At 43.9% G+C, this 14444-nt stretch overlaps 1 protein-coding gene across 1 annotated transcript in view; it reads right to left on the bottom strand.

The window, feature by feature from the left end:
• Positions 1-1843: 1843 nt before the first annotated feature.
• The window catches only part of LOC137342339 (C-type lectin domain family 10 member A-like), a 46266-nt gene continuing 33665 nt past the window's right edge, over positions 1844-14444 (bottom strand). The window contains exon 10 of the mRNA XM_068006277.1: positions 1844-3417. Within this exon, the coding sequence (XP_067862378.1) occupies positions 3285-3417 (133 nt within the window). The 3' untranslated portion in view covers positions 1844-3284. The remainder of the gene's footprint in view (positions 3418-14444) is intronic.

The following is a 14444-nucleotide window of genomic DNA, read 5'->3' on the forward strand; positions in this document are numbered from 1 at the left end:
ATTACCATATACCAACTCTCAAATTACTCATATACTGTCTTAAAGGAGGAAAGGGAGATAGAGGAGTGGAGGACATTGGGGGGCGAAATTCAGAACGTGGGGAATGGTTGGCTGCCAATCGGGGAGCGTAGGAGGGTGGGGGTGAGAGGGCGGGGGTGCATACACAATATGCCAGAGGCAGAGGAATGAAGAGTTCAGTGGGCGAGATGGTAGCACTGGAGCATGTTACAGAGATGGGAAGAGGTGAAACCATGACGGATTCAAACACAAGGATGAGAATTTTAAATATGGCTTAGCATTCGGAAACTCGGGGCCGCTGTAGGTCAGCAAGGACGGGGGATGATCGAGCTGGACTTGGTGCAGCAGAGTATTGGATGAGCTGCAGTTTATTGATAGTGGATGATGGGAGCCGGCCAAGAGAGCTTGGAATAGTCGAGAACAGAGGAGCCAAAGGCATGGATGAGGGTTTTGTGGCAGATGGATGAGGCAGGGGCAGAGGTAGGCGACGTTAAGGAGCTAAAATTTGGCAGTCTTGGTGATGGCGAGAATTTGGAGTTGGAAGGTCAGCTCAATGTTGAACAAGACATAAAGGCTGTGAATAGTTTGGCTGTGCCTAAGGCAGCGGCTAGGAGAGAGATGGATTCAGTGACAAGGATGTGGAGTTTGTGATGTGGGTGATAGATTACAGGGATGAGAGGGTTCTCCCATGAGGAGAGATTGAGTAGAATGGGCCTATACTCTCCAGAGTTTAGAAGAATGAGAGGTGATCTCATTGAAACACATAAGATTCTGAGAGGGCTTGAAAGGGTAGATACTGAGAGGCTGTTTTCCCTGGCTGGACAGTCTAGAACTAGGAGGCATAGTCTCAGGATAAAGGGTTAGCCATTTAGGGCTGAGATGAGGAGAAATTTCTTCAATCAGAGGGTTGTGAATCTTTGGAGTTCTCTACCCAGAGGACTGCAATGCTCAGTCGTTGAGTATATTCAAAACAGAGATTGATAGATTTTTGGACCCTAAGGGAATCAAGGGATATGGGGATAGGGCGGGAAAGTGGAGTTCCTCCTTTTCTTATGTTCTTATGATGACGACGACTTCAGTTTTCCCACTGTTTAACTGGGGGATATTGCAGCTCACCCAAGACTGGATGTCAGACATACCAGTCAGTGGAGGGCGTACAGAAACATCGTGGAGAGGTAGAGATGGATGTCGTCAGAGTATATGATATATTCAAAAGTAAACTATTAAAAGATTAATGGGAGTAAAAGTAGAAAAATCATCCTGCCCAAATGGTATAGATTTTGAAATACTGAAGGAGAATCTTGAAAGGCATAATGGAGGCACCAAACATTGTGTTACAAAAATCTTTGGAACTGGGACTGGGGTGTAGCAAACATTCTGCCCTCATTCAAGAAGAAAAGGGATAAATAAGTAAAATATGGATCAGTCTTATCTCAGTTTTGGGTCAACGTGTAGGGTAGATTTTCAACTTGCCACCCAATTGAACAATTGGCATTGCAGACTAGCTACTCATTGTAGAAACTTCCTGATTTTCATTTCCACTGATTTCAATGAATGAAAATCGAGCGATTACTATAATGGGCGGCGATCTGTAACTTCAAACGCACGCCCCGGCGCCAAGTTGCAAATCTACCCCCTAGAGTCCATAATACAGAATTAAAGTAAGTGAACACTGAGAGTGGCATGGATTAATCAGGAACAGTCAGCACGGATTTAGCAAAGCGGGGACGTCTTTCACTAATTAAAGAGAATTTTCTGAGGAATCACAGAATGTATAGCCAAAAGCTATGTGGTGGATGTAGTAACAATGGATTTTGAAAAGATCTTTAATAAGGCAAATAAATGGTTACTTTATTATAATCACACTGCTCAATAACATTTTGAAATATCACACAGAAATAGAATAAACTAAGCCCAATGACTTCAATGTGAGTTATTTAGTTACTTAAAGTAATCTCGATGAATTGTTGATTAACTATATATGAAGATGCGTTTATTGCATAAAAAACCGTAACGAACAGCTTCTTCGCCTCACAGCTCTTCATTTGTGGTAGATTATATTATTAAGCAAGGTATAATTCAGTGAAAGAAAATATGGCACTGTTTTCAAACAGGTGCTGTTTGCCCCCACGTGTGCATGGAACATACAACAACAACAATAACTTGCATTTATATAGTGCCTATATAGTAGTAAAATGTCCTATGGTGCTTCACAGGAGCGATTTCAAACAAAATTTGACACCGAGCCACATAAGGAGATAATAGGAGAGGTTACCAAAAGCTTGGTCAAAGGGGTAGGTTTTAAAAAGCGTCTTAAAGGAGGAGAGATGGAGAGGGTTAGGGAGGGAATTCCAGAGCTTAGGGCCAAGGCAGTGAAGGCACAGCCGCCAATGGTGGAGCAATGAAAAGCAGGGATGTGCAAGAGGCCAGGGTTAGAGGAACGCAGAGATTCCAGAGGGTTGTGGGGCTGGAGGAGGTTACAGAGATAGGGAGGGGCGAGGTCGTGGAGGGATTTGAAAGCAAGGATGAGAATTTTAAAATCGAGGTGTTCTGAACTCAGAGCCTATGTAGGTCAGCGAGCACAGGGGTGATGGGTGAACGGGATTTGGTGTGCGTTAGGATGTGGGCAGCAGAGTTTTGAATGAGCTCAAGTTTATGGAAGGTGGAAGATGGGAGACTAGTCAGGAGAGCATTGGAATAGTCCAGCCTAGAGGTAACAAAGGCATGGATGAGGGTTTCAGCTGCAGATGAGCTGAGGCAGGGGCAGACATGGATGATGTTATGGAGGTGGAAGAAGGCAGACTTGGTGATGGAGGAGATATGTGGTCGGAAGGTCATCTCAGGGTCAAATCGGACGTCAAGTTTGTGAACGGTCTGGTTCGGCGGCCAGGGAGAGGGATGGAGTCGATGGCTAGGGAACGTAGTTTGTGATGGAGACCGATCTTCCCACTATTTATTTGAAGGAAATTTTTGCTCGTCCAATACTGGATGTCGGACAAGCAGTGTGACAAATCAGAGACAGTGGAGGAGTCGAGAGAGGTGGTGGTGAAGTAGTGCTGGGTGTCGCAATGTACATGTGGAACCTGATGTGTTTTCATAACGGCATTCCCAAATTCTCTGATTCAAAGCACGTTTCACAGACTGTGATTATTGGGTTAATTGGCACACTATAAGCAATCGAACATTTTATGCTTAGCACTCAGTTGATGCTTTTTTTTGCAAATTCCTTTGGCTGCTCTTCTTCATTACTTTCTATTCACATTATATCAGTTGGGTATTTTTTCACAAATATATTTATACTTGGTGAGGCAATTATCGTCATTCCACAGGCCTTCACTGACTAAATGAACGCAATGCTCGTTCTTCCGAAAATTATCTGGCTGACCAGGTTTCCAGCGTCTAATCACAAAAACAAAACACATATATGAACCATAAGTATAATATACCAATTGGAAGCATGCATGCTAAATATGAATAGATACGGATGAGCTTGTCAGCATATAAATCGTACTAAAATACTGCTTAAGGAATGTTGCCTACTTAGTGGTAGAATTTCTGTGGAGGCTTTCCCGATTTCCTATTGTAACTTCATGCCACCAAATTTTCAGGGGGTGAGTTTGTTAGTGCACAGGGAACCCCCGTTTGAAACAGGTTGGAGCTTCATGTATATATTCAAATAATCCCAGAATGAGAATAATTATTAGGCCGTGTCTACTGCCACTTCCATGGTGGCAGTAACACATTCTGGCATGCCACCTACAGGATATGGGAGGGCAATACTCACCCAACCCTTTGTCTGCCATGTGTAATGTGGCTGCAGAGTAATTCCAGTTCTCTGGAATGTGTAATTTGATCCAGTCATTGTCGGGCAGGTTATAGAGTTCAGACAAGGCACAGAACTAATGCTACTGATTTCAGAAAACAGTCAGTGCTAACACTACCAAGTCCAGAGAATGTGTAGTGCTAACACTACAGATTTCATGGAACAGATAGTGCTAACACTACTGAGTTCAGAGAACAAACACGCTGATACTCAGAGCTCAGAAAATGCACAGCGCTGACACTACCCAGTTCAGACAACAGACAGTGCTAACACTACTGAGTTCAGAAAATATACAGCGCTGATATTACCAATGTCAAAGAATGCACAGCACTGAAACCATTGAGTTCAGAGAATGCGCAGCGCTGACACTATCAAGTTCAGACAACACACAGCATTAACAATACTGAGTTCAGATAATGCACAGCGCTATCACTATCGATTTCAAAGAATGCAGGGCACTGCCACTACCGAGGTCAGAGAATGCACAGTACTAATACAATCAAGTTCAGAGAATGCACAGTGCTAACACTACCGAGTTCAAAGAATGCACAGTGCTAACACAATCAAGTTCAGAGAATGCACAGTGCTAACACTACCGAGTTCAAAGAATGCACAGTGCTAACACAATCAAGTTCAGAGAATGCACAATGCTAACACTACCGAGTTCAGAGAATGCACAGAGCTAACACAATCAAGTTCAGAGAATGCACAGTGCTAACACTACCAAGTCCAGAGAATGCACAGCCCTAACACAATCGAGTTCAGAGAACGCACAGCCCTAACGCTACTGAGTTCAGAGAATGCACAGCGCTAACACTACCAAGTTCAGAGAATGCACAGCCCTAACGCTACCGAGTTCAGAGAATGCACAGCACTAACACTACCAAGTTCAGAGAATGCACAGCACTAACACAATCGAGTTCAGAGAACGCACAACACTAACACAATCGAGTTCAGAGAATGCACAGTGCTAACACTACCAAGTACAGAGAATGCACAGCAGTAACGCAATTGAGTTCAGAGAATGCACAGCACTAACGCAATTGAGTTCAGAGAATGCACAGCCCTAACGCTACCAAGTTCAGAGAATGCAGAGCCCTAACGCTACTGAGTTCAGAGAATGCACAGCCCTAACGCTACTGAGTTCAGAGAATGCACAGCTCTAACGCTACAGAGTTCAGAGAATGCACAACACTAATGCAATCGAGTTCAGAGAATGCACAACACTAATGCAATCAAGTTCAGAGAATGCACAGTGCTAACACTACCGAGTTCAAAGAATGCACAGTGCTAACACAATCAAGTTCAGAGAATGCACAATGCTAACACTACCGAGTTCAGAGAATGCACAGAGCTAACACAATCAAGTTCAGAGAATGCACAGTGCTAACACTACCAAGTCCAGAGAATGCACAGCCCTAACACAATCGAGTTCAGAGAACGCACAGCCCTAACGCTACTGAGTTCAGAGAATGCACAGCGCTAACACTACCAAGTTCAGAGAATGCACAGCCCTAACGCTACCGAGTTCAGAGAATGCACAGCACTAACACTACCAAGTTCAGAGAATGCACAGCACTAACACAATCGAGTTCAGAGAACGCACAACACTAACACAATCGAGTTCAGAGAATGCACAGTGCTAACACTACCAAGTACAGAGAATGCACAGCAGTAACGCAATTGAGTTCAGAGAATGCACAGCACTAACGCAATTGAGTTCAGAGAATGCACAGCCCTAACGCTACCAAGTTCAGAGAATGCAGAGCCCTAACGCTACTGAGTTCAGAGAATGCACAGCCCTAACGCTACTGAGTTCAGAGAATGCACAGCTCTAACGCTACAGAGTTCAGAGAATGCACAACACTAATGCAATCGAGTTCAGAGAATGCACAACACTAATGCAATCAAGTTCAGAGAATGCACAGTGCTAACACTACCGAGTTCAAAGAATGCACAGTGCTAACACAATCAAGTTCAGAGAATGCACAATGCTAACACTACCGAGTTCAGAGAATGCACAGTGCTAACACAATCAAGTTCAGAGAATGCACAGTGCTAACACTACCAAGTCCAGAGAATGCACAGCACTAACACAATCGAGTCCAGAGAATGCACAGCCCTAACGCAATCGAGTTCAGAGAACGCACAGCCCTAACGCTACTGAGTTCAGAGAATGCACAGCGCTAACACTACCAAGTTCAGAGAATGCACAGCCCTAACGCTACCGAGTTCAGAGAATGCACAGCACTAACACTACCAAGTTCAGAGAATGCACAGTGCTAACACTACCAAGTACAGAGAATGCACAGCAGTAACGCAATCGAGTGCAGAGAATGCACAGCACTAACGCTACTGAGTTCAGAGAATGCACAGCCCTAACGCTACCAAGTTCAGAGAATGCACAGCCCTAACGCTACTGAGTTCAGAGAATGCACAGCCCTAACGCTACCGAGTTCAGAGAATGCACAGCTCTAACGCTAGAGAGTTCAGAGAATGCACAACACTAATGCAATCGAGTTCAGAGAATGCACAACACTAATGCAATCGAGTTCGGAGAATGCACAGCCCAATGCAATTGAGTTCAGAGAATGCACAGCGCTGACTCAACCGAGTTCAGAGAAGGCACAGCACTGACACCCCCGAGTTCAGAGAATGCACAGTGCTGACACTACCATGTTCAGACAGAGAGCGGAACTGAGAACTCAATAAAAGAAGTGGAGAGAGCGGACCTGAGTGGTGAAATCAAAAAAATCAAGAAAAAGTCTAAAAGTGACATTACAGAGGAGCGCCAAGGGTAAGTCAGTTTAACTATTTAGTTTATTGTTACGTGTTTTTAGTGGTTATTGTGTTTAGCGGTTAGTGTCTTTAGTGGTGGTTAGTGTTTTTAGTGGTTAGTCTGTTAGTATTAGCTAAAAAGCCTTAAAATTAAACAAAGTTAAAAAGAGTGGGAAACTAGTTTAAAGTAGATCAATTAATTAGTTTTTAAAAAAACTAATAATAACCAAGTCAATTAATGGCATAGAAACGTTGATTAATTAAATATATAACACAAGGTTAAAAAGGGATTGCAGGGCAGGTGGAGCGTCGTAACTGCAGCATGTGGGAGCTGGTGGAGACCAGCGAGATCCTAGGCAACCACATCTGCAGTAAGTGCCTGCAACTCGAGGAACTTTGGCTCAGAGTTGTTAAGCTGGAGTCTGAGGTGCAGACATTGTGATGCATCAGGAAGGGGGAGATTTATCTGGACACTTTGAGCCAGGAGGCAGTCAAACCCCATAGTTTAGGTAGTAGTTTAGATCTGGTCAGTGGTCAGGAACAGGTGGATGTGACTGCAAGTCAGGCAGGTATGGGGACCCAGGTGCACTGATGGAGGGGCCTCAACCTTTGACCTTGACCAATAGGTACAAGGTGCTTGCTACCTGAGTGGATGAGAACCAAGACTGTAGGGAGGATGGGCAATTTGACAACGGCACCATGGTACAGAAGGCCATTCAAGTGCGAGGAGTAAAAAGGAATGTGGTCGTGGTAGGGGATAGTATAGTCAGGGGGATAGATACTGTTCTCTGCAGTCGTGACCGGGAGTCCTTTTTATTTATTTTTTTATTCGTTCATGGGATGTGGGCAAGGCCAGCATTTATTGCCCATCCCTAATTGTCCTTGAGAAGGTGGTGGTGAGCCGCCTTCTTGAACTGAAGGCTGTGTTGCCTGCCCGGTGCCAGGGTTAAGGATATCTCCTTGCAGCTGGAAAGAACTTGGAGCATGATGGGGTTGTTGTGGTCCACATAAGAACCAACGACATAGATAGAACGAGGAATGAGGTTCTGCTGAGGGAGTTTGAGGAGCTAGGGTCCAAATTAATAAGCAGAACCTCAAAGGTAATAATCTTTGGATTACTACCTTTGGATTATTACAAATTAGCATAGAGTCAAACAGATCAGGGAGTTAAACGCCTGGCTCAAATTGTGGTGTGGAAGACAGGGGTTTCAATTCACCAGGCACTAGTACCAGCACAGGGAAAGAGGGAGCTGTTCCGCTGGGACAGGCTCCACTTAAACTGTGCTGGGATCAGTGACCTGGCGAATCGAATAACTAGGGTGGCCGATAGGGCTTTAAACTAAAAGGTGTGGGTGAGGGTTCAGGCAAGGGTAAATTTATAAATCTCAAGAGAAAAGTCAAGGCCATAGAGCAGTGCAGATAAGCTGGAAGAGACAGAGAGTTTAATGGTAATGGTGCATCAGTGAATAAGGTCAAATCAGGTAAATGTGGTCAACCTTTAAAATTAAAGTTGCTTTAACTGAATTGATGAAGCATTCGTGACAAGGTAGATGAATAAATGGCACAAATAGAGATAAATGGGTTTGATCCAGTAGCCATTAGTGAGACGTGGTTGCAAGGTGACCAACGTTGGGAACTAAATAGTCCAAGTTACTTTTGGAAAAGACAGACAAAATGGAACGGGTGTGGCGCGGGTGTGGTAGCCCTGATAATAAAGGATGATATAAGGACAGTAGTGAGAAAGGATCTTGGCTCGGAAGATCAGCAAGTAGAATCAGAATGGGTGGAGATAAGAAATAACAAGGGGTAGAAAATAATGATGAGAGTAGTTTATAGGCCCCCCATCAGTAGTTATTACTGTTGGACAGAGTATTGATCAAAAAATAAAAGGAGCTTGTAACAATAGTAATGCAATGATCATGGGGGACTTTAATCTTCATATAGACCTGGGCAAATCAAATTGGCAAAAGCAGTTTGGAGGATGAGTTCATGGAATGCATTTGAGGCAGTTTCCTAGAACAATACATTGTGGAACAAACCAGGGAACAGGCTATTTTAGATCTTGTCTTGTGTAAAATGAAAGGGTTAATTAGTAATCTCATAGCAAGGGATCCTCTGGGAAAGAGTGATCATAACATGATAGAATTTTACAATGAGTTCGAGAGTGACGTACTTAAGTCCGAAACTAAAGTCTTAAACTTAAACAAAGTCAATTACATAGGTATGAGGGGTGAGTTGACTAAGGTTGATTGGGAAATTAGATTAAAAGATATGATAGTAGATAAGCAATGGCAAACATTTAAATAAATATTTCATAATTCTCAACGAATATTAAGGAATAAAAGCTCCACGGGAAAAGTGATCCATCCGTGGCTAACTAAAGAAATTATGGATAACATTAGATTAAAAGAAGAGGCTTATAATGTTGCCAAGAAGAGTAATAAGCCTGGGGATTGGGAGAGTTTTAGAAACCAGCAATGGAGGAACAAAAAATTGATAAAGAGGGAGGAAAGAGAATATGAGAGTAAACTAGCAAGAAATGTAAAAGCACATTGTAAGAGCTTCTCAGGTATGTAAAAAGGAAGAGAGTAGCGAAAGTAAACATGGGTCCCTTGGAGGCTGAGACAAGAGAATTTATAATGGGGAATAAGGAAATGCATGAAACGTTAAAGAAATATTTTATACCTATCTTCACAGGAGAAGACACAGTCGCATACTGGAAAGAATGGGGAACCAAGTGTGTAATGAAAGTGAGGAACTTAAAGTAATTACGATCAGTAAAGAAAACGTACTGCAGAAATTAATGGGACTAAAAACCAACAAATGCCCTGGACCTGATGGTCTACTGCCTAGGGTTCTAAAGGAGGTGGCTGCAGAGATAGTGCATGCATTGGTTGTGATCTTCCAAAATTCCTAAGATTCTAGAATGGTCCCAGTGGATTGGAAGGTAGCAAATGTAACATTGCTAATCACGAAAGGAGGGAGAGAGAAAACTGAGACATACAGGCCAGTTAGCTTGACATCAGTATTCGGGAAAATGCTGAAATCCATTATTAAGGATGTGGTAATGGGGCACTTAGAAAATCATAATATGATTGGGCAGAATCAACTTGGTTTTATGAAAGGGAAATGTTTTTGACAAATCTATTAGAGTTTTTTGAGTATGTAACTAGTAGGAAGGCCAAAAGGGAAACCCGTTGATGTAGTATATTTGGATTTTGAAAATGCATTTGATAAGGTGCCACACAAAAGGTTGTTACATAAGATAATGGATCATGGGGTTGGCATATATATTAGCATGGATAGATGATTGGTTAATGGACAGAAAACAGAGAGTAGGAATAAACGGGTCATTTTCAGCTTGGCAGGCGGTAACTAGTGGAGTGCCGCAAGGATCAGCTATTTACAATCTAGATTAATGACTTAGATGAAGGGACCGAGTGTAATGTATCCAACTTTGCTGATTATACAAAGCTAGGTGGGAAAGTAAGCTGTGAGGAGGACACAAAGAGTCTGCAATGGGATATCGACCGGTTAAGTAAGTGGGCAAGGAAGTGGCAGATGGAGGAAAATGTGGGGAAATATGAGGTTATTCACTTTGGTAAGAAGAATAGAAAAACTGTTTTTTTTAAAATGGTGAGAAACTATTAAATCTTGGTGTTCAGAGGGATTTGGGTGTCCTTGTACACGAATCACAGAAAGTTAACATGTTGGCCTTTATTGTGAGGGGGTTGGTGTACAAGAGTAAGGAAGTCTTGCTGCAATTGTACAGGGCTTTGTTGAGACCAAACCTGGAGAACTGTGTTCATTTTTGGTTTCTTTACCTAAGGAAGGATATACTTGCCTTAGACGCGGTACAACGAAGGTTCAATGGATTGATTACTGTGATGAGAGGTTCTCCTATGTGGAGAGATTGCGTGGAATGGGCCTATTCTCTCTGGAGTTTGGAAGAATGAGAGGTGATCTCAATGAAACATATAAGATTCTGAGAGGGCTTGACAGAGTAAATGCTAAGAGGCTCTTTCCCCTGGCTGGAGAGTCTAGAATTAGGGGGCATAATCTCATGATAAGGGGTCGGCCATTTAGGACTGAGATGGGAGACAGTTCTTCTCTCAGTGGGTTGTGAATCTTTGGAAATTCTTTACCCCAGAGGGCTGTGGATGCTCAGTCGTTGAGTATATTCAAGGCTGATATTGATAGATTTTTGTACTCCAAGGGAATCAAGGGATATGAGGATGGGGCGGGAAAGTAGAGTTGAGGTCAAAGATCAGCCATGATCTTATTGAATGACAGAGCAGGCTCGAGGGGCCATATGGCCTAATCCTGCTCATATTTGATATGTTCTTATGTTCTTATGAAAGTGTAAGGCCGTGGAGGGATTTCAACATGAGGGTGAGAATTTTAAAATCAAGGTTTTGGCGGACTGGGAGCCAATGTAGGTCAGAGAGCACAGGGGCAATGGTGAACAAGACATGCTGCTAGTTAGGTTACGTGCAGCAAACTTTTGGATGAGCTCAAGTATATTGAGGGTGGAAGATAGGAGGCCGGCTGGGAGATCATTGGAATAGTCAAATCTAGAGATATCAAAGGCATGAATGAGGGTTTCCGCAGCAGATGAGCTGAGGCAGGGGCAGAGACATGTGATGTTGCTGAGGTGGATGTAGGCGATCTTGGTGATTGAGTGGATATGTGGTTGGATGCTCATCTCAGGGTCAAATAGGATGTCAAGGTTGTTAAAGGTCTGGTTTAGCCTCAGACAGTTGCCAGGGAGAGGGATGGAGTCAGTGGCCAGGGAACGGAGTTTGTGGCTGAGACCGAAGTCAATGGTTCCCGAGGTAACAGTGCGGGAGTGGGAAGCGAAGTCATTGCAGGTGATTCTCTGGCTATGACTGGACAGATAAGAATGGAAACAGGCGAGCACAGGCCCAGCCAACTGGATGATGGAGGAGAGGCGTTAGAGGAGGTTGGCGTGGTCAACCGTGTCAAAGGCTGCAGACAGGCGGAGAAGGATGAGGAGCAACAGTTTACCATCGTCACAGTCACATAGATTTTTGTGACTTTTCGGCACAGTGGCAGGGGCTGAACCTGATTGGAGGGATTCAAACATGCAAGAAAGATGGGCACCTATGTGGGAGGCAATAGCACGTTCAAGGGTTTTAGCGGAGAACGGGAAGTTGGAAAACGGACGGTAGTTTGCAAGGACAGAGGGATCAAGGGTGGGTACTTTGAGGAGGGGGGTGATGATGGCAGATTTAAAGAGGAGGGAGACAGTACCTGAGGAGAGGGAACCGTTAAAAATATCAGCTAACACGGGGGCCAGGAAGGGAAGTTGGGTGGTCAGCAGTTTGGTGGGAATAGTTTGAGGGAGCAGGAGATGGGACTCATGGTCAAGATGAGCTTGGAGAGAGTATGAGGGGAGATAGGAAAGAAACTAGAGAAAGATGCAAGTTCAGGGCTAGGGAAAAGTGTAAAGGTAGGGGAAGTTTGGCTTGGTGGGCTAGGGGAAGGGAGGGAAGCAGCAGAGGCAGCTGAACAGATGATCTCAATCTTCATGACAAAGTAGTCCATGAGCTCCTCGCATTTGTTTTTGAAGGTGAGGGTGGAGGAGGCAAGGGAGAGGGGTATAAGGAGACAGCTTGTAGTGGAGAAGAGAAGCTGAGGGTTATCTTTTATTCCAGGATGATCCTGGAATAGTGCGCAGTTTTGGCAGAGGTAAGCAGAACCCGATATGCTTTATGTGGTCGAGCCAGATCTGACGATGAATGGCTAAACCAGTTCTGCGCCACAAACGTTCTAGTCTGTGTCCCTTGAACTTAAGGGAGTGGAGATGAGGGCCGCAGCAGGAGTAATGACCAGGGTGAGAGAGAGAGTAATGGTTTTAATGAGGACATTAAGTGTAAGTGACTTGGGGGAGAATTTTTTCCAGAGGTGGACACAAAAGGAAGTGGATTTGGGAGGGGGAAGGGATGAGGGTGGAGAGGGATACATGGAAGTGATCAGAGATGGTCTGATCTGCGATTGACACGATGAGAGTAGAGAGGTTACGTGACATGGCAAGGTCAAGGCGGTGGCCGTGAATATGGGTAGGGGAGTTTATATGGCGGGAGAGATTAAGGGAGGATAGGAGAGCATTGAACTCAGAGGAGAAAGAGCAAGATGAGTTGAGATGGAGGATGAAGTCACTGAGGATGAGACATTGCTCGGTGCAAAGGCTGAGGGAGGAAAGCAGTGAAGATATCTCAGTAATAAACTTGGTGTGGTACTTGGGTAGTCGGTAGAGAACGAGGATTTCAAAGGAGAGGTCAGAGGGGTGGAATAAGGTGAGATGCTCAAAGGAAGAGAAGGTGCCATTGGAGTAGCGGGGCAGACCAAGGTGTGATTTGGTGATAAAGGTCACACCACCACCACGGCGGTCTGGGTGGGGCAAGTGGTGGAAGCTATAGCCAGGTGGGGAGGCTTCAATAAGGGAGAAGGTGTCATCATCCGTCAGCCAGGCTACGGTCAAGGCCCTGATCTCCATGCAATCATCCACAATAAGCTAATGGACGGCGATGGCCTTGTTCACAAATGAACAGACAATCTGGAAGGAGATGCGGAGAGGAGTGGTGATAGCTGATCTGCTGGAAGAGACCACAGGGTTTAAAAGGAAGTAGGTGAGAACATTGCAGGAGCCCTAACTATGATCTTCCAAAGTTATCTCAAAACAGGACCCGATTCTTTTGATTGAAAAATTGCACGTCACTCCGCTATTTAAGGAAGGTGAGAGAGGGAATTATAAACCAGTTAGCCTGACATCTATTGTCGGGAAACTACTAGAGTCTATAATTAAGGATAGAATGACTGAAAACTTTGAAAATTTTCAGCAGATTAGGGAGAGCCAGCATGGATTTGTAAGGGTAGAACATGCCGGTTGAATCTGATTGAATTTTTTGAAGAGGTGACTAAAGTAGTGGACAGGGGAATGTCTATGAATGTTGTTTATATGAACTTACAGGAGACATTCAATCAAGTCCTTCATAAGAGGCTGTTAGCTAAAGTTGAAGCTCATGGAATTGAGGGCAAATTATTGACCTGGTTAGGAAATTGGCTGAGCGGCAGGTGACAGATAGTAGGGATAATGGACAGGTACTCAAATTGGCAGGGTGTGACTAGTGGTCCCACAGGGATCTGTGTTGAGGCCTCAACTATTCAGTGTATTTATTAACGAATTAGATGACGGGATAGAGAGCCACATATCCAAGTTTGCCGGTAACACAAAGATAGGCAGCATTGTAAGCAGTGTAGATGGAAGCATGAAATTACAGAGAAATATTAATAGATTAAGTGAATGGGCAAAACTGTGGCAAATGTATTTCAATGTAGGCAAGTGTGAGGTCATCCACTTCGGACCAAAAAAGGATAGATCAGAGTACTTTCTAAATGATGAAACAGTGGAGGTCCAAAGAGACTTAGGGGTCCATCTCCATAGATCATTAAAATGTCCTGGACAGGTACAGAAAATAATCAAAAAGGCTAATGAAATGCTGGTCTTTATATCTAGAGGACTAGAATACAAGCGGATAGAAGTTATGCTACAGCTATGCTAAGCCCGTTAGATCACACCTGGAGTTCTGGGCATCGCACCTTGGGTAGGATATATTAGCCTTGGAGGGAGTGCAGCATAGATTTACTAGAATGATACCTGGACTCTAAGGGTTAAACTACGAGGCAAGATTACACAAACTAGGATTGTATTCCCTGGAATTTAGAAGATGAAGGGATGATTTGATCGAAGTTTTCAAGATATTAAGGGGAACTGATAGGGTAGATAGAGAAACTATTCCTG

Source organism: Heptranchias perlo, chromosome 25, assembly GCF_035084215.1.
Source record: "Heptranchias perlo isolate sHepPer1 chromosome 25, sHepPer1.hap1, whole genome shotgun sequence".
Classification (NCBI taxonomy): Eukaryota; Metazoa; Chordata; class Chondrichthyes; order Hexanchiformes; family Hexanchidae; genus Heptranchias; species Heptranchias perlo.